At 40.2% G+C, this 24,135-nt stretch overlaps 1 protein-coding gene across 9 annotated transcripts; it reads right to left on the bottom strand.

Moving 5' to 3' along the window:
• Positions 1–24,135, bottom strand: mthfr (methylenetetrahydrofolate reductase (NAD(P)H)). Of its 9 annotated transcripts, XM_053425759.1 has the most exons (15): positions 23,994–24,134; positions 23,797–23,876; positions 23,154–23,427; positions 21,407–21,525; positions 19,665–19,926; positions 19,060–19,298; positions 17,254–17,364; positions 16,973–17,166; positions 14,742–14,992; positions 12,820–12,954; positions 12,408–12,588; positions 5,579–5,761; positions 4,284–4,385; positions 4,082–4,201; positions 1–3,862 (listed from the first exon to the last, which is right to left on the bottom strand). In XM_053425759.1, the coding sequence occupies exons 5-15, from the start codon at positions 19,910–19,912 to the stop codon at positions 3,647–3,649; spliced, it is 1,980 nt and encodes a 659-aa protein (XP_053281734.1). In that variant the 5' UTR covers positions 19,913–19,926; positions 21,407–21,525; positions 23,154–23,427; positions 23,797–23,876; positions 23,994–24,134; the 3' UTR covers positions 1–3,646. The 9 variants fall into 9 exon arrangements, with proteins under 9 accessions (XP_053281734.1, XP_053281738.1, XP_053281731.1 ...); XM_053425763.1 differs by having other exon boundaries at positions 19,661–19,926; positions 23,797–24,135; XM_053425756.1 differs by having other exon boundaries at positions 23,797–24,135.

Here is a 24,135-nt window from a genome sequence, read left to right as displayed (position 1 = left end):
TTTATTTATCATTTCTTTATTCTTGCATTTATTTAATTTTACAGGTTAAGCAAGCATTGATGAGACCATCTCCAGCCATTGTTCCCCTGAATCTTATCACTCTCAAAAAAACAATGAAACCCTGAAAATACAGCTCGATTAGATACATGGACTGAAGATGCAAGAGGAGCCTTTAGTAAGCAGTGAAGAAGAAATGGAAAAGCAAAGATCCAGGTAGAGCCCTCAAAAAAAAGGAAAGGCAAAGGAGAAAGAATGTCAAGTGCAGGTGGGGTCCTTGAAAAATAAAGTGTGGAATAAAAAGACTGATGCTGGAAACAAAACATTTTTATTGCAATGTTCAGTTAGTAGGGATCAAAAAGATACCATTATGGGGATTTTGTCTCTGTCAGTGTTTTCTGGGGCTTCCATTTTGTTTAATAAAAGAGTTCATATTAGAAAACTTAATTTGTTTATTTTTGAATTCCTGAGGTTGGGTGCTATGTCAACTTTATTTTCAACACCTATAGCTCAACACAGGCTTGACCTATAGAGGTTTGTGTAGATATAAGGTGTAATCTTGACCAGATTCTAGGTATCCATTGGTCCAACATCCATCAACTACTTTTAGGTATTTTCTATGTAAAACGTTTTGAAGAAAACATTTTTATAAACTCGTGTAGAACCCGACCTTGTCAGACAAAGCTGCGGCGTGCTCCAACCTGATTGCAGATTCTGTGGCTAGAAAGTAATAATTCCCTCATTACCTACTCGCCACTATGCAGATGGAGGGGTGGGTGAAGTGAAGTGTGAATCCACAGAATACCTTTGGAGTTTCAGGGGTAGACAGTTTTGCAGCCAAATCCAATACATTTGATGTAAATTGTGGTTTCCAGGATTTCCACAGGCCAGAGCAGTCTCATGCACTTAAGTGTCCATAAGCCATGCTAATTGGGAATTACTGGCAAGCACTTTCAATTTACAGAGATTCATCAATACAAGACCACATGTATGAACACTTCTAGAGTTTAAGAACACATGTCTGCCGTTGAGTTTTCTTAGAAACATTCTTAAGAAGAAATGAGATAATTTTTAAAGGATATTGGTGAATGAGGTCAATTGTGAAGAGTGAACCAGTGTCAAAATGAGCAGAAATGTGCTGGTACTGCTCTCTGCAAGTACATTGATTTTAACATCTTGCCTATCTGGCTACAACCAAATCAATGAAATAATGTGAAAAAAACTCGGTGTACAGCAATGTATTAAAACAAGAACATCTTTCAGTAAAGTACAATAGTACACATACATCTTTTGCCAAATTTCAGAAATTTATTCTGTGAAATATCCCAAATTTTAAATTCTATCTTTCTAACCTCTTGGCATGCTCTCCTCTAGTCTTTCACATTGCTGTTAGCTCATATTGTACCTCTTCAGAGTTGGGAAACATTGTAAGGGCAGAAGGAATTTGAATAGTATTTTATATTGAGATCATATTGTATACTAATGGGTAATTCATACCAATATATTGATGCGTCTTTATATAGTTACACTACATATAATGCACCATTTAGTATACCACTGTGAAATTATACAAAACAGAAATAGAAAATCCTCGCAATTGTTTTCACTCCCATTTTTCATAAATGTAAGTGTGAAATGTAAGATTTCCTCTATGCAAACAAAAGCTTCTAGCTCCTCCACTCTAAAATGTGCAGTTAATCTTAAAGCAAGACCTTTATTAGGCACTGAACCCAAGCCTCAAAAAGGGTATTTTTGGGAAGGCAGGAGGAAAAGTGTTGAGTTAATATATATAGCTATACAGACTGCTCAAAAAGTTATGGGAAAACTTTATCGTCAAAGTATAACACAGACAAGGGTATCAATCTGTTCATTTAGGAAAGTTACAACAGGGGCAATGGAGGGGCAATAGCAGGACAACCCCCCTGCCTTAACTTTTTTGATCAGTGTATTTTGCAGGAATGCCACAGGATACCAGGGACAGGAACAGTTGTCGACCAGAATGCTGATGGGAAACCAGGGACAGGTGACGACCGGACTGTCAATGGGTAACCAGGCCGGACTGCTGACTGGAGGAGAGTGGCAGGTGTCGGCCAAACTGTCGACTGGTGACAAGGTGCAAAAAAAGGCCATACCGCTGACTGAAGATGAGGGGGATGCATCACATCACATGGTTGCCAAATATTTCACTAATAACAAACTTTGCTAAAAGGCAGTAAGTTTTCAGCAATTCATTTTTGTGTGTCAAAACTGCTAGGTGGATTGTGTAGTTATATTTGGCAAAGCTATCTAGGTGATCTATATATTATTTCAAAGTAAGGCGTCTGGTATGTGTAGTGGTTGGACTTGGACATCTTATAAATGTACATTTGTTGAGTTACTTAATGGGTGGACAATCTCCACACTACCATGTTCTATATCAGGGGTGGGCAAACTTTTTGACTCGCGGGCCACAATGGGTTCTAAAATTTGACAGAGGGGCCGGGCCAGGACCAGATGGATGGAGTGTTTTTGTGAACTAATATAAAAGTCATGGAAAAATCATTACATGAAAGGATTTGACCTTTAACAAGTAGCAAAGCATTTATTTGCAAGGCAATTTAACAAAAACTAGCCTTCGGAGAAAGGCTTGCTAGCCTTTGCTATTTGGAATGCCACCAAAAAACTTGCCTTGGTAGTTGACTCTTGAATCACAGCTTGTCGGTGAAAAAAATGTTGCCGAGTCTGTAAATTAGCCGCCAACCTCTGAGCCGTAGCCGCCTGTTCTTGCGTTGACTGCTTGCTAGCGTAGATAGCATGCTTCGTAGCAAAGTGACGGCTGATGTTGTACTCCTTGAAAACTGCGACAGTTTCTCGGCATATCTGGCATACAGCCTTCGATTAGATTTCATTGACAAAGTATTTTGTTGTCCACTCCGTGTTAAACACTCTGCACTCATTGTCCACTTTTCGTTTCCTTGATCCGCTCATTTTACAGAAGGGCTCACAGGGCATAACGAAAAAGTGAAGGGAGATCATGTGCCCTTTCGAGCCCTATACACCACACTCCCGGTCAAATTTAATTTAGCTGACGCTTTTATCCAAAGCGACTTACAATAAGTGCATTCAACCCAGAGGGTACAAACCAAGAACCACAAGAAACAAGAAAGTACAATATCTTAAAAAATAAAGCAAAACTACAAAGTGCTATAAGTAAGTGCAATTCAAGTGCTACTAATTGTTTTTTCTTATATATGGACAAGTTCGGCGGGCCGTATACGGCCCGCAGGCCGTACTTTGACCATATCTGTTCTATAGACATCTATATTAGAGTATTATTCAGCATCTCCCACATCTGAATATTTTTCAAACTATAGAGTATTTCCGGTTCCGCATGGGCAGTCTGGTTGACACGCGTTCCTGGTTTCCAGTCAATAGTCTGGCCAACACCTGTTCCTGTCCCTGGTTCCCAGTCTCGTTTAGGGAAGAAAGAAGAATTTAATTCATCATATTTCCATTCACTCAAATGTTAAAAAATATTTAGAAAAAGTCTTTAAAAGTACTGTTAAGTACACCTACTCTACACTGTAAATAGCAACTTTCAGACAATGCATAAACAATTGACAGTTCCATAGTGCTCCTACTTTCCTTAAAAGTAGTTTACATTTTTTTTTCAGGATGTTCCGTCGTTGAGTGGATCTTGAGGACCATCAAGCATTTCAAACATATCTTCAATGACCCGCCACAGACAGTTCTCTAGAGGAAAATCATTGTCCACAAGAGTGACCAGGAAGTAGTTGTTGTGAATATACTTGATGATCATCCGTGAAGGAGACTCTTCTTCATAGAGTTTTGCCCACTGCTCAATCCACAGGGCAAAAGCCTCATCCTTAGGAAAACATGAACAGATGTTTGTAAACTTCACCAGTCACAGAGATCATTGACTAGCATTCAGGGTAATTTAATGTTAATTAAAGCTTATAACATATTGTTACATTAATAGAATTGGCAATTTACCAACTTCACTTAGCTGTCAACATATAATCTGCCAATTAATACGGTGTATAATTGTCATTCCCACACAATAGCAGGACAATCTTGATCTTACCTTCCAAGACATAAAGCTGACTGGGTCCACTACAGTAGGTTGAACAATCTCCCTTCCAGGGAAGATCCCCCAGGTCACAGCGTTAGGTTGCAAGTCAGGGGCATTCGTCAGGTTACGCCCCTGCACACAAATTTTTCATTGCGACATATTAATAACTTAAACTCAAACATAAACATGGAATGTGCTTTTTGTTCAAACTTACGTGAACATTAACAATGTGGTAGTTGACACGGGGCTCATACTTCTTCAGTACTTTGAGGAGCGCAGTCACATTTTCACTGGAGGTGAAGAACTCCAGATAGGCCTGGGATTTATACAAAGACGATTAAGGCAACATCTCAACATAAGGGTTCCAATGGTCTCAGCAGTCTAAAAACAATTCTATTTCACAAAATTTCCAAATTGGTAATATCCATTTGAAATTGAGGAAGTATGCACATTAATTACACATGCCAAATGCAAAGCCCATATGATGAATGGTTCAGAGATATGCAACAGACTGAGACTTCTTTTAATTAGTGGATATATTTCCTTAAATAAGCCCCTCCCCCCCAAGGCCTCTCAAAGTCTAACAGCTACTAATAATGTCTAACAATTGGATGAGCTTTCAGACTCCTGTACCACCGGCCTGTTCACTCGCACCGTCGGGGAGGTGGCGTGCGTGCGATAGGACCCGAAAGATGGTGAACTATGCAAAACGCGAATCAAATTTTTTCCCCGCGTACCCCCGGAGCCACTTCAGTTTGGGAACCGATGATCTACAGTATATGGTCAATACTAAAAAGTAGCCCCGGAATTTACAAACTAATATGGGGTCAGCATTATTTCTCAAGTTCTCCATCTTAGGAACCTAAAAACTCCATAGTGGTGAACGCTACAGATAAATGTATTAACAATGATGCATTTTTTAACTTAAACATTATAGATGTAGCTTTGAAAGGGCAATTTCAGTCAAGATCTGGGCCTCATTGTGAAACCAGTCCTGGAGTAAACTTGGGCCTCATATATTTACCCTGTATGAGAACATTAGAGAATAATCACAATAATGGTAGCCCAGCACAGAGTAACTGATTGAAAGGACAGAATATTACTAAAACTATATATAAAAGTAGAAATGATACGAAAGTCACTTTCCATCATTGAACATTTGTCAATTAATTCAGAAACCTTCACATTATGAGGAAAAGCTCTTCTCTGTCCATTTGCTCAGATTGGTCAATGACAGATTGGACTAAACCAAATCAAAGGGTGGTCCAAAATTGTAATTGTTTTTTTGTTATTCCAGTTTTGTCAGTTGCTGAAATAGTAAAATTATCCTTGCTGCTCTAGTACAATCAAAGCCAAATCATAACCAAATAATTTGCTGTCCATAATTGATTTTTCGATGAGGCCTCTGTCAAAGAAAAAAATAAAACACTTTGTTTTTGTACTAATATCAGACAAACGTACGCTACTCACTGCTGCCAAACGCACAAACAACATAAAAAGTCTTCCTACCTTCTGAAAGACATAACCTCCTGCAGGTCCCCAGCCCACTATAGGGTCTGTGGAGGGTTTGCCGTTGATGTTGGGTTGGGAGTTGATTGTTAGGACTCCTCTTCTGTTCACTTTCTCCAGCTCATCCTTCAACAGGTTTGTCTCTGGGGCCAGAGGCTCATCATTCCATGGCAAACACATCACCTGTAATAATAATAATAAAAATAACTTTATTTTTACAGCACTTTCCCAAAAAGTTTAAGGTATATAACCTTATAAGCATTATGTTATTGTTTAAATTGTACAGCTTTTTAACAAGGAAATACCTTAACCAATGCATTATAAACATACATTTTGTACTGTTTTTGGAGACGTAGCGACTAAATTTGTATTACTAGGCACACTAGTGAGTCATCCAAATATGCACCACGTTTTTTTTTTTGTTTTTTTTTAAGGGCCGATATTTTACATCTTTCTGGGATTTAATTTGAGGTGTTGGTACCACTAAGATGATATATCAGAGGTGTAGTGGAAAAATAACTAAGTGTGCTCGAAACCTATTTTGCAGTACTAAAGTACCTGTCTAAATACTTTTATGACCTGAACTGTTTATGATCTGAACTTTTATCACTTCTTTAGTCTCTAAAGAACTGAATGTATGTCTGCTCTATCTCCAAAGGAAACATATGTAAATCAGTTGTCTGTGTTTAGATTCCTCTCTCAAACTGCACCTACAGAACCAGTCTGACATGGCTCAGAGAGACAGCCTTAGTTCTCCTATATAAGATCCTTGTATTTGACTGTCCTGCATTCACTCTGAGACCCATGTGACTCTCTGTTGATCCTTTCTGCCCCTATTAAAATACAGAAAAATTTGTTGTTCCAGCCTCTTGTAATTTCAGATTTCTATCACAATTTGGTGTCAGAACTGGGATCGCACGACTGGACGCATTTGAACTCAGTGTCTTCGGTTGAGTGGCCTTCTTGGGAAAGTAGGTTCCAACCTTAACCTCCCCAAAAGGATGGGTGAGACAAAGGGACCGAGACCCGAGCCCGGATCGTCTCAGCGCTGCGATCTTCATGGTGAGAATCTGAAAGTTCAAGTGTATTTTATACCAGCAAACATAGTGTTGCGGAGAAGTTGGTCTAAGGCGATTGGATCCTCCGACGGGTGAGAGCCCCGTAAATTTTTAACCAAAGTTTACAAGAAACCTGGAAGGTAGACTGACGAGGCACCTTAGAGTTTGTTAAAACCACAACAACGGAATGATATAAAACTGGGTAGTATTTGGATTGTGTGACTCCAAAAGTCTAATACTAACTAACTAATACTTAAAATAACTAATACTTAAAATAAAAATAAATGAAATAGGTAAAAGAAAAATGGGAAGATTTGGATAATGGAACTGATCTGAGTAGTCCTAACATGAACTTCATGTGCAGGAACTATGGTGACACAGCACTAAGTCTGATATAAGTGTGATTGAAAGAATGTGGGTTTCCAACTGGGGGAAGGTTTAGTATAAGACAGCTAAAACAGCTGAAGCTAGAGGAGAAAGAAAAAGTAAGTGAGGCCAGAAAAGTTAATCTTAGGAAGGTATATGGAATGTGGTTAGAAGAATGCATCAAAGGGACAGAAAAACACTGGTAGTGACAGATAACTCCTCAGAACAACACCAAGCTCCACCACAAGCGGATGTGCCACAGGCATACCCGCAACTCCTCTTCACCTCACACCAATTGGCAATATGGACCGGGACAAGATCCAGCCCAATTCGCAATGGTTGAAGTGACCTGATGTTGCCAGCCTGTTAAAACGTACAGGCATCCAGTGGGACTCGTGAAAACTTAGCTTAATAAAAGCACATGCGGTTCATGTGGAAAAGGTTATTAAAACTGGAGAAAACAAGAAGAAGAAAAGAGAGACTGATCTGCATGAAGCCTCACTGACAATGCTCAGAGGTACATCACGGACGCAAAAAAAGAAGATTTCAAGGAAGAAGGTGAGATCGCATGTGGAATGATGATCCAGACATTTGTTTTCACGGTGGAGAGAAGGGACATTGGTCAAACAATTTTCCGAAAAAGCAGCAACCTTACAAGGCTGATGGAACCGAGGCGGGGATGGAGGAGAGGGCGGAACCAGCAACTTTGAACAGAGAACGAAACCATGAGGAACACCTCACACATCAAGAGGGTGAATGCACCACACCAACATAAAAACACGAATGATAGGCACATATGATAAGTATCAATCAGATGCATACGCTAATATGCCAATGCACTCACTCACAGTGCTCGGGAAAGAGATTACATTCTTTGTAGATTCAGGAGCAACACGAGTGATCCCATCATCAAGATCGATATGTTTGACACACATCCTAAAATGAGTTGTTAGATCTGTGGGGGCTTCAGGAAGCACCGTGGTTGACTCCCTCAGTACTGTATGTAATGATAGCATCACTACAAAATTCAAGTGTTGATTTTTGCTATCCTCATGTTGTCCAATCATTTGATGGGAAGAGATGTAATGTGTCTTTCGGGCACCCCATCAGGAATCAGTGGTCTGAACTGCTGATCTGGATCCACCACAGAAGTATAATTCTGATTGACTGTTATATGCATATGAATGGAAGTTCTGTTAATCTGTTGTCACATCCATCAACCCTTATCTAGTGGATAAGGCACATTCAGTCACACTAAGAACAGACACCACGTATATGCATCCAGAAGATTTACACTGCACTGCACTCAAACACAAAGGGAAAGATGCAGGTTTTGAAAAAGATGCTTTAGAAAAATTTGTGTGAGAGATAAGTAAACACTAGATTGCGTGTTCTGGAATGAACATAGATGTGCTGTTTCTGTAATTTTACGCAAACCAGAAAATAAGTCACCCTCTCAGTTCCTTCACAGATGTTCAGATGCTGCTTCCTTTTTTGACGTTCCTGGTTCACACCCACATGTCTCACTGTCATAGCACAAAAATGATGAATGGCAAAAAATGTAGTTCAGTATAATCCATTTTTTAAAGTGTATAGAAAACAACTGTGTAGTAACAATAACCTAAGTTTGTTCCTCCAGAAGGAAACACCATTGCAGAATCCAGACTTTTAACTGTTTGTGGATGGATCAGCATCTCGCAGACATGGGCGCAAATCAAGTTGGTTTCTCTGTGGTAACAGCACATGATACATTGATTGCACTACCACTCCTTGCTTCTCTGTCTGCATGAGCAGCAGAGCTCACTGCTCTCATTGAGACATGCAAATTGGCTAAAGGGAAAGGGGTGAATATCTACACTGACAGTAGACACAATTGGTGTACTACATTTTGGCAAGATTTGGAAACAGACAATTCCTTCCATCATAAGGCAAACCAATTGCACATCATGGTCTAGTGTCTCAGATGCTTGATGCTATCATCCTCCCCAAACAGGTTGCAGTATGTAAATGTGATGCTCACACTTCTATCAGTGATCCAGTGTCACAGAGAGGAAGCAGCTGCTCGCCAGCCACAACCTGGCTCACACATTCCCTTACAGGTCGACTCAACCACCCCCACGGTTCACTTACAGGAACTCCAACTTAGAGCCACAACGGATGAGCGTGTACTTTGGAGGAAACGTTGCAGTGGATGAACTGTGTTTCTCCTACGATTAATTACTTTTCCTCATCATCTTGATATTGGGCCTGCTCCTCAGTCAGGCCTTACTCCTCCTAAATCTACATTTCAGAATGCCTGTGTCCACAACAACAGCAGTTTGTTTTCTCCTACAGAATTGGTGATGATGCATTTAGAATACTTGTGAATTGATGAATATGATGTTTTACTGTAGTAGTGCATTCTCTTATGTTGTCATAAATGATAAAAAGGGGGGAAACTGAGTGGAAAAATAACTAAGTGTGGTTGAAACCTATTTTGTAGTTGAAAAGTACATTTTTGTAGACCTGTCTAAAGACTTTTATGACCTATCTAAATAAATATTTAACCTGTCGAAATAATTTTATGACCTGAACTGTTTATGATCTAAACTTTTATGACCTGAAACCTTTACGACCTTTTTTTCAATTATTTACTCTCCAAAGATCTGAAATTATGTCTGCTCTATCTCCATGTAAATCAGTTTTCTGTGTTTTGATTCCATGGCGTCAAGTCTTTTTTTTTTTCGCTGGCGTCGAGCGCATCATGCCAGAAAAACACGCTGAAAGTGATTTTAAACTACATAAATTACATTATGTAGGAAATAAAGGATCAAATAAGCATCCCATACTTTGAATTCCCCTTCTGTTGTCCTGGAGTTTCAATATCCCAGATTTTTCCCCCTCTCATTATAAAATTTCCCCATCTGGCCATCCACTACAAGCACACATGCAGACAGACAGAGAGAGAAAGAGAGGGGGTGCTATGAAGACAATCATCATCTACCCCCGAACCCCTACATTGAACGGGTTACATACAACAACAAGTGGAGAAAGCAGAACTGTGGTCTGACGGGCGTCGTGAAATGCACGTCCGGTGTGAACAGCCAGGCTGCGCGCTTGAGAATGGCGCTGCACTTCCACATCCGGTGTGAACTTACATTACAGTACAAGGTTTTACAACGGAGATTCAACCGGAGTGACCGGAGAGATCTGGATACATGATGCAACGCCATCAATTAAAATAACTAAATACATGATCGTAAGTTTGGCATCTACATCCCAACCCGTTTATTAGGGTTAGATAGACATGTACACTTTATGAGTTACACCTTGCTAGTACCGGGTTGGACCTCCTTTTGCCTTCAGAACTGCCTTAATCCTTTGTAGCATAGATTCAACAAGGCCTGGCCTTTAAACTATGCTAAATTGGTACTAAGGGGGCCAAAGTGTGCCAAGAAAATATCCCCCACACAATTACACCACCACCAGCAGCCTGAACCGTTGATACAAGGCAGGATGGATACAAGGCAGGATGGATCCATGCTTTTATGTTGTTTACGCCAAATTCTGACCCTACCATGTGAATGTTGCAGCTGAAATCAAGCCAATGTTTTTTCAATCTTCTATTGTCCAATTTTGGTGAGCCTGGACGAATTGTAGCCTCAGTTTCCAGTTCTTAGTTGACAGGAGTGTTGTCCTCTGCTGCCGTAGCCAATCTGCTTCAAGGTTCGATGTGTTGTGCGTTCAGAATTGGTATTCTGCGTACTTTGGTTGTAATGAGTGGTTACTATAGTTACTGTTGCCTTTCTATCATCTCGAACCACTCTGCCCATTCTCCTCTGACCTCTGACATCAACAAGGCATTTTCTTCCACACAGCTGTCGCTCACTGGGTATTTTCTCTTTTTCGGACCATTCTCTGTAAACCCCAGAGATGGTTATGCATGAAAATCCCAGTAGATCAGCAGTTTTTGAAATACTCAGACCAGTCCATCTGGCACCAACAAACATGCCACAGATGCCAAATGTTTAATATTTATTCAACAGGAATTTTTGTTAACAGAGCCAGAGAGTCAATTTTATTTATTGTTTTGGTTAGTTTTATTCTGGGAGAAAGAGCAATCCTAAAAAATTTGCCAATTTTGGCCCATCAGTCTCCTTATTGTAGCAGGCCAGATCTTCTTTAGCGTCATAGCCCAAAGGCTGACAAGTTATCTAGTAAAAAAACAAGCAGGTGGATATATCGGTCCAGAAAGCAGGAATTCCAGGGTTCTCTGGATGTTTAGAACACACTAGCATGATCTGGCACCAAATCCAATCAGCTATAAGTGAGAAGAGAGATCTACATGTCATCTTCCTTGATCTCGTTAATGCATTTAGGTCAGTACCACATAGTGTCCTCTGGGCTGCTTTTGACTTCAAGGTATCACATATTTGATTAAAGCCTACTTCAAAGATCTACAATTCTGCTTCACCACACCTCATTTTACCACCATATGACAGCGTCATAGCGTCTCGAAGTGGGCATCATGGATGGCTCCGCTTTCTCCCCAATAGTGTTCACCATGATAATCACCTCGTTGGAGGTGATTATCAGAGCCTCAAAATGAATGGGAGGTCGTGAGCGACAACAGTTGGGGGTCAAATTAACACCAATCAGGGCTTACATGGACCACATGACAACTCTGAATAAAAAAGCACTTTGAAATGATATGCTCTAATATATCTTTATTTCATTGGTATGAAATATTTTGCAAAATGATGACAATAATATTTATCCAATAAACATTCTGGGACAATATGTCATCATAAAAAATGTTTTATCATGATGGGCCGACCTTAAAGGTTCATTATGTAGAATTAATTGATGTCCAGAGGTGAAGTTGCATGCTGCAGCTGAATACTTCTCACCATGGGTGTCAGCATTTGTATGATGTCTGTAGGGTGCAAGGGAGCTACTCACTGCACAGCACTAACTGCTGGTTAGGGTTATATCTGACTCTCCCATGCATGGGTCAGTCTTTGAAAGTGGCTGATGAAGACACTAGCCTCATTATGTCTCACTACTATTTTAGACCTATTTCATAATGCAACATTACACCTAGACACAAGAACAATAGCTGTGGCCCTTTTTGTTTCTGACTACACAACACAATTGACTATAGTGGAGATGTCCATCCAAACTCCTCATCATCTAAAGGCTTACAAAGAAAACACTGAATGTACTGCACGACCAGGATTGGGCTGACCAAACAGACCTGAGGTGCTCTTGTGTTGAGCAGTAGAGAAAAGAGATGTGATTGCTAAACCAAACTGGGGGATGTTTGTGAACAAGAGAATAACACACAAGAAAACACACTACCTAAAGTCTTGTCTTAAGAATATTGTAGAATTGTGATCAAGAATTCAATGTTCCATCCCATCTACCTTATGTCCACTGCGATTTGGCTGGGCTGTGATGTAGCTGGTGAAGACCTCATAGACACTCTCTTCATTCATCAGCTCCTCACCCCACATGTGCAACAGTGCATCTTTGGATGACTTGCTCTTCAAGTAGAACAGGTAGTAATCATTTAACTCGCCAAAAGCTGGGGATGAGGAGTTTCCCCTAAAGACATCAACACTGTTATTTGACATTGTTTTTAGGATTTACCATTGTACAAATATGCTTGAACACCTATTCACATTACTCTATTATTCAAAATCAGAAGTGTACAATTGTAATTAATTCTACATTTATCAAATAATTTAATTCTACATTATCAAATAATTCAAATCCATAAGTAATGAAGATGCCATTGTTTTGTCATTTGTTAAGTTAATGGGTATTGAAGCTTGCCATCTGCCGTTGGGGAACTCATCCCAGTCCTGGGTCCTGTAGATGTAGCTCTTGGGTCTGGAGGCCCAGAAGATAGGTCTAACATCTTCTACTATCCGTTTGGGATGGGCACTTACTGCCCAGGGAAGAGGCCGCCTGGTGGGGAGAAATTCAGATTTACAATTTCAGTCGAACAGTGAGCAGGGACTCTTTCCACAAAACAAATTCAACCTCCATTGACTCTTTTTAAGATACGTGGCTTCACAAATCTTAATGTTGGGGGTCCTGGTTAACTTAACTTAAATTTTATTTAACAGCATACAGCAAAATTTATAATTTGCGCTTAGATGTTAATTAATTGCAGCAATAGCAAATACAAACTTTTACAAACAAGAATAGGAATTTTTTTTAAAGGTGGAAATAAATAAAATAAAATTACAATAACATAAGAAAAACAAAAGTAAAAAGGTTGAAACAAATCTCTACAAATATTAAATATAATTATTTTGACTTGAATTAGAAAGTAATGTTACTAATATACTTGTTTTTAGAGTCATACTCAAAAATAGAAAAAAATCCAAAATAAACCACCCAAATAAACAAAAAAATGAATGAAATGGACAGTTTACAAAAATTGGTCTTGATTAAAAAAAAAAATTTGAAGCATATATGTGGTAAAACGAAACTGCTTGTTTACTCTACAAAGATAGAAAAATGATAATCACATTTATTAAATCGTTGTCAAAATATGAATCCGGGTAGTTCTAGTCACTTTAACCCCAATTTCCTGGCTGTGTGCGTGTCATGTTGTGTCTGGCAGGTGAGCTTAGTGTACAGAGACATTTTAGATTTTTTCCAATGTGTTTAAAAGTGTGCCTCATAAATTATTGAGCTTATCAAATGAACACAAAGTAAACCTTAAGAACTGTACGGGTCCTTATAACTTCTGATCAGTGTAGGCGTTTATCGTTTATGTGAAAAGTGAGCACAGGCCAGAGGAAGGAAGGAGTGTAGAGGAAGCGCACCTAGACAGGAGACTACTGCATGGTACAAACCAATTGGTGATCCAGATTCTGTAGCAGCATCAGTAATAATTTTGGAGCGTTGCGCCGTAGTGGAAACAATAAATTTCCTCTTTTTGTTGCCAATAACAAATTCAACATACCGACATATTTGCGATAATGGGTTCTTCTCTAATATCTTAAACTCAATTTGTTTTCACTTCATCCCCGGCTGGTTCACTCTCTGTTTCTCTATGTTTGAGTGTGTGGATGGAGCTGGCATATGTGGTTGAGGATAAACTCCGCCTTGCTCCCTGACACGGAGGAGATGAGAGAAGCAGCACAACTCACCAAATTGTCAGCGTCATTCTTATGTGAGCATTTAGGACACCCATGATGCAAGGTATATATTCTATCTCTTCATTTTACAAATTGATATCAGATCATTCAACTAAAGATCTATTTAAAGAATGAAATTGATTTTTTTTTTTTTACCAAGAAATGGTGTGACACAAAGTTCCACCTCAATCGGCCTAATGGAGCTATAATAAGTTTAAAAGAAATAAAAAGCTTGAAAGCTTTGATTGCTACAGCAAATAAACCCACCTAATAAAATTGACTACACACAAGGTATTACAATCTCACTTTACAGTGGCATTATCATTGTATTATTTTGCTGGCCTGCATCACTCATAATTATAAAGTTTGACAAATTTTTTCATTGTAGCAATTAACAGCACAATATTGATGCTTCATCATTTAAATAATTGTTTACATATTGAATATTTACGACTGCGTGCGCAGATTGTAGCATCTCTCTGAATGCATTATTAGTTGAGTAACTAAAGTAAAAGAAGTAACTATTTATTGCCTAAAAATCCATGACTACTGACTTCGGATAAAATGACCTACATTCTGTAAGGAGGCACGGGAATAACTGACCTTGGGTCTTCTATCCACAGTCCCAGCTGTCGGAGCACCTCCATGGTGGCGACCTCTCGATTTAGTGTGTAGAAATGAAGGCCTGGTACCTTGCCACTGTCCAGCAGCACACGGCACATCTCAATGGCCTGTTGGATTCCATAGTTACGTATAGCAGCATCATTGTCTTTGATGGGCTCGATGACCTTGGTGATCTCCTCTGGTACCTCAAGTTTTGACAGCTTGACCAGCTGACGCAGGGACTGGTAACCCTAGGGGAAAGTAGGTTAAAATCCATCTTTATCCTAAACTGTTCAATAGAATTTTATAAAAGATATAACAAATTGCTTAATGAGAGACACAGAGATCCACAGGTTGGGTGAAAATAAGGATTTGGCTTTAGTCCATCAATGCAGCCCTGGAGGGAAAGGGTTTTCCATTAAATACCTTGATTGTTAGGTATAGTTTAATTTGTCTCACCACAGTTTCATAATGATCTGGAATTTTTTACATTTCTCATGATAAAATAATTGTAAGGATGCTCCGTTTGAGACCACTTGGAGTTGAGATGGCTCACTCATCCTTTTTTTCAGAAAATATTTTGGTATTCTTACTTAGGTAGTAAGTAACATGCGCAGTATCTATTAAACATGACAATGAAAACTGCTTCATGGGCTCCGCTGGTCTAGCAGTTTTACCAGGTGCCTGACATGTTTAAGCAGCAGTTTGTGTTCCAAAATAACACCAGACTCCTTTTACAATCATGCACTTTTTAGAGTTGTTGAGTGAGGAGAAACTTTCGAAAACGCTGTTTACAACTAATTCTTAATTATTTTAGCCTTCTCGTAAATTCAGCAAACTTTATAGATGAAGTTATTTCTTTCTGTTTGTAAAAAAATCTGACGAAACATCTGATTTCCAGTCAGAGAAGGTTAGAAAATAAGTTTGTGTACTGCTCATTTAGTTCAGTTAAAATCCTGCACATCGTCACTCCTGCAGCTGCTGACAGCCCAGATGAAAATTGTGACACATGCTGATACAGGAGTTTAATGTGGCGCTGAACTGAAAAAAAAGTAACAACTTGACAGTAATAATGGATATTTATTGACAAAATGCTGAGTATGTTTCAGCCTTGTTGTGTTTCAACTGAGATGAGAAGGAATTCAGATGTCCGATTATAAGTAGTCACTTAGATCACCCAAGACGCATGTTAATCAGGCATAAACAGGGCCATAGACCCCATGATCAGCAATGGCTGATACTACTTCAAAAGAGTGGCGATCAGCCCCCAAAATTCCTGACCTTACATAAAAGACTTTGTCCCATTTTTTGATCGTAAAGCAGTTTGCATCGCCCTCTCTCTCTTTTAAACATATTGACTAATGTGTCATAGTTGAACTGGCCATCAGCAGTGCGAGAAGTCCTGCCGCATGGATGGACCAGTGGCCCGTCAAAACATTGATCAAGTTTGAACTCCTCGGCAGGCTGGCAGAATTTGGTGTGTCAGTTAATATTAGATTTGTTGCATCTGTCCTGTAACAAGTAAAGATACCAGCATGCATATCTCTCCCCTCGTGAACCTTGTGCACATGATGGCATGCTGAATGCATCTTCACATGGCAATAAATAGAATCAATCAGTGCCTTTGTGCTGTTCTTTATGCAAATAGGCATGGGTCCAAACGTGGGCCTACCCAAGTTTGCAGCCCGCTCACCATAATTTGTTCCATGCACTTCATTATAACAGAGGTAAAATTACAATCTTGGCAGTGGCCACAAGCAAATCAATGAATAGGCACTGAGAATGCACTGAGAAGAGCACCTTCATTGTGAAACAGTAGCATATGAGAGGACTTCAGCTAAGTAGGCGGTCCTTCAATGTGACCCAGGATGCTTTGCAATAACAAAGCTAAAAGAATGTTTCCATGTTCAATTCAATTCTATATTTATAGTGCTAGATCATAGTATACTTTATTTAAAGGATCTTTAGAAAGTAAGGTCGGGACATTACAAATTATAGAGAAACCCAACAGTTTCCACTATGAGCAGGGCTCTTGGTGACTGTGGAGAGAAAAAAACTGCATCCCAGACCCTTCCCTTATTGTGGTCAAAACTATAAAAAGGACTAGAGATATAGAAATTTCTTAAGTATCTTTAGTGTAACAGGACATGCTTGAATTTCTCAATTTAACTGTGATAGACCTGTTTCACATGATGATAATAATCTGGTTCCTTAAAGCAGCAGTGAGATACCTGAATGGGGAAGATTCCAGGTAGGATGGGACACATGATACCAATTGCTCTGCAGTCATCCAGAAACTTGAGGAAAGTGTCTGCCCTGAAGAACAACTGAGTGATTACAAAGTCTGCTCCAGCATCCACCTTCTCTTTAAGGTGTCTAAGATCGGCCTCATAGCTCTCTGCTTCAGGGTGGCCTGTGGGGTAGCCTGGACATAGCAGCATATTTGGATATAAATTCACTGAACAATACCACCTTTTAGTATCAACAATTAATCACATGGCTGAAAACATACCAGCAACACAAATGTCAAAGTAGTCATCAAACTCTGAACGGATATGTTTAACAAGGTCGATGGCATAGTTGAAGCCTTCCTCCTCTTCTTCCCAGTCTACTCCCATTGGGTCTGTGGAGATATAGTGAAAGTGAAAATCTTAAAATTAGTAAAAAACAAAAGACAAATACATGCATACACACAGACCACGTACTAAGTATAGGTGAACTTTGTCATTCAGACCATAAAACAATAAGTGAGCAGTAGAATGAAATTGCGTTTCTCCCAGCTCCATTTGAAAAAATAAAAGGCAAGAAACTTAATACAACAAAAAGACCTAAAAGAAAAACTAAGGCATAGATTTTTGGGGGGTTTTAAAACGTCCACTTCATCTCACAGTGGTTGGATTATTGCACAGAGTAACCATAAACACTGGTAATATCAATAAGATGCTTGAGTGGTGAACATTTGATTATTTCACATAAAATAGCAGCAATAATTGGGGCTAGACGTCCATTTCAGGGTGTGGGGATTATGATGTTATCTCCTCTCTGATCAGTCGTCCTAAGTCCCCTTTGCTGTATAATCTTTGTTGAACCTCATCAACCTCTAGCTATGATAGCAGCTTGTTTTTGCAGACATTAGAACACTGAGCTAGTAGTTGTTTTTCAGTTAGCTTGAAAAAGCTACTTAACGACCACTGACGCAGACCTTGGTGACCCAACTACTTAACGTCAGAGCCGGTATGATTCTCCTAGTTATCCTTTCACTCATGAAGGTAATCAGGTAGCATTCACGGTCTTGCTTAGGGACCAACACAAGCCACTCTAACAGTGACGGCCTTTGAAAGCCATGATGATTTTGTATTGCAATCAATTTATCTAAAATTGTATTTAATACTGTTGCACAGTATTTTTCAACCAAGTCAACAGGTGCAGTATCTATGATTGAATACACTGCTCCAAAAAATAAAGGGAACACTTAATCGTCACAGTATAACAGCATTCAACTTGAGATATCAATCTCTTCATTTAGGAGGCAGAAGTGATTATGAATCAATCTCACCTGCTATGGTCCAAATGAAGTTGACAACTTTCATGCATGGAGAGACAAAAGCAAGACCCCCCCCCACCTGAAATGATAATGGTTTTGCCTGTGGTGTCCACAGACAGTTGCTCTCTCCTTATCCTTCCTGACTAAATCTTCTCTAGTTTTGTGTTCTGCTAGTGTCCTTGTCACTACTGGTAGCATGAGGTGGTACCTGCAGCCCAATCAGGTTGCAGAGGTTGTCCAGCTCCTCCAGAATGGCACATACATATGTGCGATGACAAGAAGGTTTACTGTATCACCCAGTACGGTCTCAAAAGCATGGAGGAGATACCCGAAGATCAGCCGTGACAGGGGGAGAGCTGGACAGGGCTGTAGAAGGGCATCAGCCTAGCAGTAGGATGATTATGAGCAGTGTATATTTTAAAACTTACCCAGCAACAACAGGCAGTATGTGGTCAGTAGCAGTTCATCATCATTATAAGCATCATCATTAATCAAACTTGCTGGTGCTGAGACTATTTCATATAGTTTTGGATCACAAGCATACAGCCACAGTGTTTTAAAGGAGACTGCATTATTGTTACTACCCCCTGACTGGTCAGGTATGGCAAAGGTTTGTCTCAGGGTGCTGAGTTTGAACATCACAGCAAGGAAGCACAAACTCATAGAACTAGAGTTACATCCAAAAAATGCTATTTTCCTAACCACTTTGAAACACTAAAGAGAGAAGGAGACAGTCCTTTTATATAAAAGATATACAAATGTCAGCTCTCCTACCTCCTCTGAGTGACATGATGTTCTTGAGGCCCAAGTGCTTAGCTTTGGCCAGGTAACCAGTAATCTTCTCTTTGGTCTGATTGCAGCAGGTCAGGTGGAGGATGCTCTCCAGGCCACAATAGTTGACGGCTGTGCTAGCAATCATCATGGACGAGGTTTCCTTGTCTGAGCCTGGATCCCCTGCTGGGTGCCAGGTAATGTCGATGAACAGGGGGCCACCAGAACCCATTCGGTCAAATCTGAAATACAGTGATATGTCTTAAGATTTGGTCAAGCCATTTGGTTACAATACTCAATTCCTGAAGGATTAGTAAAAATGTTGTGATCATTAACAATAGAGCTTGAGAACTTTGGCTAAATCAATATAGATTACTGTGCCAATTGAGCTCTTTCACTGCAATGATAACAAATAACCTCTTGTCGGCTACAGCTGTAATTGTTTGTTCTGTTAGAGCAGACATTAACAAGTTACTAATAAGTACATTTTTTCCTAAATTATTTGAACACATTTATGTCTTGTGTCTCGTGTTTGGGCTTTGATGAGTCTAATCACTACATCTTTATTATATCAAATTTTATGTTCATTCCAGCTTGATCTCACATGCCTTGAGATGAGGTTGACGGCTCCACTGGCTGTGCGAGGAGGAAAGAATTCCAGTGAGAACCAGTGGTCTCCGGACTCCATCCTCCTCCGCATCTTGTCCCGCAGCCTGACCGACCGGTCTGCGTCCAGCAGCGGCGTGGAGCACCGGGAACTCTCCTTGGAGCTCTCCCCGCTGCTGTTGCTGGCTCCGCTAGAGTCACTCTTAAATGGCTGCAGAGTAGCATCCACTCGTTGATCCTTGTTCACCATGATAGTAAATTATACTGAAAGGACAAGGACGAAACATGACTTAAGTATAAATAAATGTATAAATAAATACATAAATGAGGAAATAAAAAAGGAAATTAGAAAGTGGTGGTAAAAATGTATATATTCTGGAGTAATTTGACATGGGCATGGCAAAATGGCTCAACAGCATCCCCTGTGGAACGCAGACCCTTAGTACACATTGACCGATCTTCACAAAAATCAATACACACGTGATTCATGAACAGACAAACAAAAAAGTCACAAGGGGCATTATGAAAAACGCAATGGGAAGCCCACCATTTTGTATTAAGTGGCCATTTTCTTTTACGAACTGGTCCCAGGACTTCAAATTGAGATGAATGTCATCTAAACAAGTTGGTGGTAAAAACTACCTCAAGGATCGTTTTTTCGTCTTCGGTGGGACTATGGCGTCACCATCAAAACACGAGCTTCTGAATCTCGGACATACATGGACCATGAATCCTTTGATGTCATCATCAAAGGAGTCATGCAGGAGTCGAGTTGTTTGTTGACGGCTCAGCATCAAAGGCTACAACCAAAAACAAAGAAAGCTGGACTTCAAACCTGTCTCAAAGCTGTGGCAGCTGCCGAGAAGGCTGTGATATATGATGTTGTGATATGTGATATATGATGATGGCTTTACTGGTGCCATATGCTTGGCCCTATTGTATTTCGAAGGATTTGTATTTCCCTTATTACTATTATTATATGTTGGGACATGGTTTTGTGCAAACCACAGGCCTCCTTTCAGTCAAAACTTGAAACAAGCATGCAGCATGTCTGGAGCGAACTCAATCTCCCAAGATGCATGTTCGTTTTGTTCTGAGAAAGTCAAGGAACTCCGTCTCCCAGTGGGCAACAGGCTCCTTTTGTTTCGGCAACATCACACATAGGTGTGAGAAGCCATAAAAGTCAACTCCTTTACACCTACTTATCTACTTCCCCACTCCAAAAGAAAGGGGGGGGGGGGGGGGGGTGCTGCAGGACCTGTGGGTGTGCGCGCTGTCTGGGAGCACACACGCATACCTTTTAAAGACTGGCTAGGAATAGATTGCATCTGTCTGGATCGCTCAGTTGACAATCTTGCTCGAGACTGTGGTTAGGACCTCTTACCTCATTCACATATGGACACAGAAATACTGTTATTCCCCTCGCTCACAGCCAACACAAGCATTGAGATCAGAGCTCGTTCATGTGAAGGAGCTGGTTGAAATAGAAATATATAAATGTGGAAATAAATTGAAGACATTTATTTCTGTATCTATTTATTAATTTCCTTATGAATTCATTTATTAAATAATTGATACTTAATTCATATTTCGTCCCCCATAGGAACGAGATGAAGACACTACATAAGTCAGACTCTGCTCAGTCAATACTTTTAGGTATTATGGGTATAAAATCAAATACACGGTTACATCTCATGTTGACTACAACCCTCAGCACGAACACGTATACTTTAGAGGTTCTTACCAGTGTTCCAGTTTAACTGGTGATCATTGCAACTTGTGATACGTTTATTCCAGATGTTGCTGGTTGCTTGCAGACATCATTTTCACGAAGCGCGTGTGTGTGAAGTGCGGTGATCTCTACTGAAGGTGTCGTTCAAATAAACATCAAAACCCATCACGAGTTAATGTAATATCTCCGTGGCAGCATCACGTTGAGAAAACAATATAAATCTGTTATGTTATCTGGTGAGAGTCCGAACACAGAATACTTAATAACAGACTTCACAAACTGATGCTCATCGTTAATAGGAAACACGGGGAGTTATGAAGAATACACACGCGTGGCCAGCTCCACGCAAAGCGCTTTCGCTTCACGCTGGTGATAATTTCAATGCGGACACACCAAAACTAAACAGGCAATTGAAAACGATTCACGGAACATTAACAATAAACTGCCTTTTTGAATCAGTATCATCTTCAATTATACAGTATTTTTATTGCGTAAAAATTCCCACACCTGTCTGACGAGGAAAAGGAGAGATAAGAAACACAAGACACAAATAAATCTTCAAAGATATCTGTATGAAGTGTGGCTATTATTTTAGTGAACCATAGAGGTTACAGAATCTGGACATAAGGGGGTAGTCTCTACATTAGATTATTTGCGCAAGTAAGCATTTGTGTTGTGTCTACACACTAAATAAAACGCCTTAAACCAAACCAGCAAACCATGAAACACGAAAAGCTCTTACAGGCCTCTCATTACTCGTGGTTGTATTCTTGATTCACACAACTAGGATATCAACGAGATCACGAAACGCGCACTAATAGTAAGCAAGCAAAATATTTGTCTGTGCGCTGGAGATAACAGTTTTTCATGATAAGCACACGGGCACACCGGTGTCCGAATGTGTCTAGTATGAACGATAATTCCGAACTTACGGTTAAGTTGTGACTGTCACATGTGAACCTGGACGTATTCCCTGAAACAATGACACATGGTAAGTGGTTCACAGGCTTCACAGTCACCGGAACATAGAGGTAACGCTTCACCTCAGCCCGATCAGTGGCGTAGTGGGCAGCGCCATTACGTTATACGTGATGTGGACCACAGCGCATCGATTCCAGTGCAGGGATTTATTTTATTTTTATTAAGCCCCACAACTAAGTGGTTTTGTCTGAAGATGACGGCACTTTATTTTTAATGATGAGGTTTCCCGAAACGGCCACAATTACCCGTATCACCACACCACATTATTATTTATCACTATTATTATAATTTGCCAGAGTTGTCATAGTTACACAGGGAACTTTATTTACTCCTTCGACTGACACATTTGCAACAAAGCACGTAATCATGACTAATTGCCTCGTCACACGTGTCATGTTGACAACACACTCGACCCACTTCTGTTGATTGCACACAGATCAACTTTAACCAGCAGCGACAGGAGCACACATGCAGCTCAAAACATCCAATAAAAGCACGTTCACCACATTTACTCACAAAAACCCCGCACAATCTTCCACCTTGTTGATGTGAGGGATGTTTTCATGACACTTGTTAGATGTGTGCGCAGTGTAATGATCACCAGCGTCAAACCAAGGCACTGTGATTGGAGCTGGCCACAGCCCTGGTATTAAGTATGCAGCGTTTATTCTGATTTCAGACTATCACCAGATATCATGGGCGTTACCTGAAACCACATCTGGTGTGATACAGCTGACAGAGTAAAATAAGACAGCAATGTAAAGTAAAGTGCACAAACCTTTGAAGTGACTCGGTGGCGTAGTCTGATGGTCATCCGGCCACAGGACAATTCGGCTACGGCTCGTAGTCTCGAATCCCGTTAAAGATAATACGCTATTAATTTTTTCACCCATATGATTTATATTGTTGACACGGACACATTACATTAACTCGTGATGGGGTTTTGTTTGATGTTTATTTGAACGACACCTTCAGTAGTCACCGCACTTCACACACAGGCACTTTTTGAAAATGACGAATCTGCGACCGAGTCTGCATCCGACCAGCAACATCTGGAATAAAGACAGCATATCACAAGTTGCCATGATCACCAGTTAAATTGCAACACCTGCTTCAATGCATCAGAATACCCCTAAAGCCACGTGGTCCGTCCTGTTACAGCAAAGCTTCAAAATAGATCTCATAAAAGGTAAAGAGTTAAAAAGACGGTCGCTTAATATAACTTGTACAAGCACGTTCGTTAAAAGTTGGACAGCAAACGTGTGTTTAGCGCCTACTACCTCATGTTGAGCTCAGCTAGCTACATGAATGATATAAGCCAAGTGATGACTCAATGAAATCACAAAGGCAGAACCACACTACATCCGGAGGTAACCCATGTCCATCCCGTAGCAAATTAAAGCAAGTAATGGTTCACCCACCTCCTTCGGACGATGATGTTGGGGTTTACCACTGCGGCCAGCACTGTTTGGATCTCCGTAGTCAAACCAGCCACCGGATCCTGGAGTGCGCCCGTATAAACAACTTTATGGTAAAAGTTGATCAGACTTTATCGATCATTTCTGTCACTGCCTGGTACGGTCTATGGTCTGAAGACACGTGCTGCAGAATCACTGACCTGCCTGTACACAGGATGTGACATCGTTACGACCCCCAAAAACAAACAACGAATTTTAAATGCACGATGAGTACAGTATCAATATTAGATTCCTGAAGCACCGGAGGCTGCAGTTTAAGGACCAGTGTCCCGGGATCCTTGG

This window comes from Pleuronectes platessa, chromosome 6 (genome assembly GCF_947347685.1).
Source record: "Pleuronectes platessa chromosome 6, fPlePla1.1, whole genome shotgun sequence".
Lineage (NCBI taxonomy): Eukaryota > Metazoa > Chordata > Actinopteri > Pleuronectiformes > Pleuronectidae > Pleuronectes > Pleuronectes platessa.
The sequence above is the reverse complement of the archived record's forward strand: the minus strand, read 5'-3'. Positions and strand labels throughout refer to the sequence as shown.

What these genes read in the sequence shown, in the direction of transcription:
- mthfr (XM_053425756.1), bottom strand. Translation starts at nt 19,912, where the DNA reads ATGGTGAACAAGGATCAACGAGTGGATGCTACTCTGCAGCCATTTAAG. An exon ending in CATCATGTCACTCAGAGGAG is followed by an intron (nt 17,365 to 19,059) that starts GTAGGAGAGCTG and finishes ATATCTCCACAG; the next exon opens with ACCCAATGGGAGTAGACTGG. An exon ending in CTGGAATCTTCCCCATTCAG is followed by an intron (nt 14,993 to 16,972) that starts GTATCTCACTGC and finishes ACTTTCCCCTAG; the next exon opens with GGTTACCAGTCCCTGCGTCA.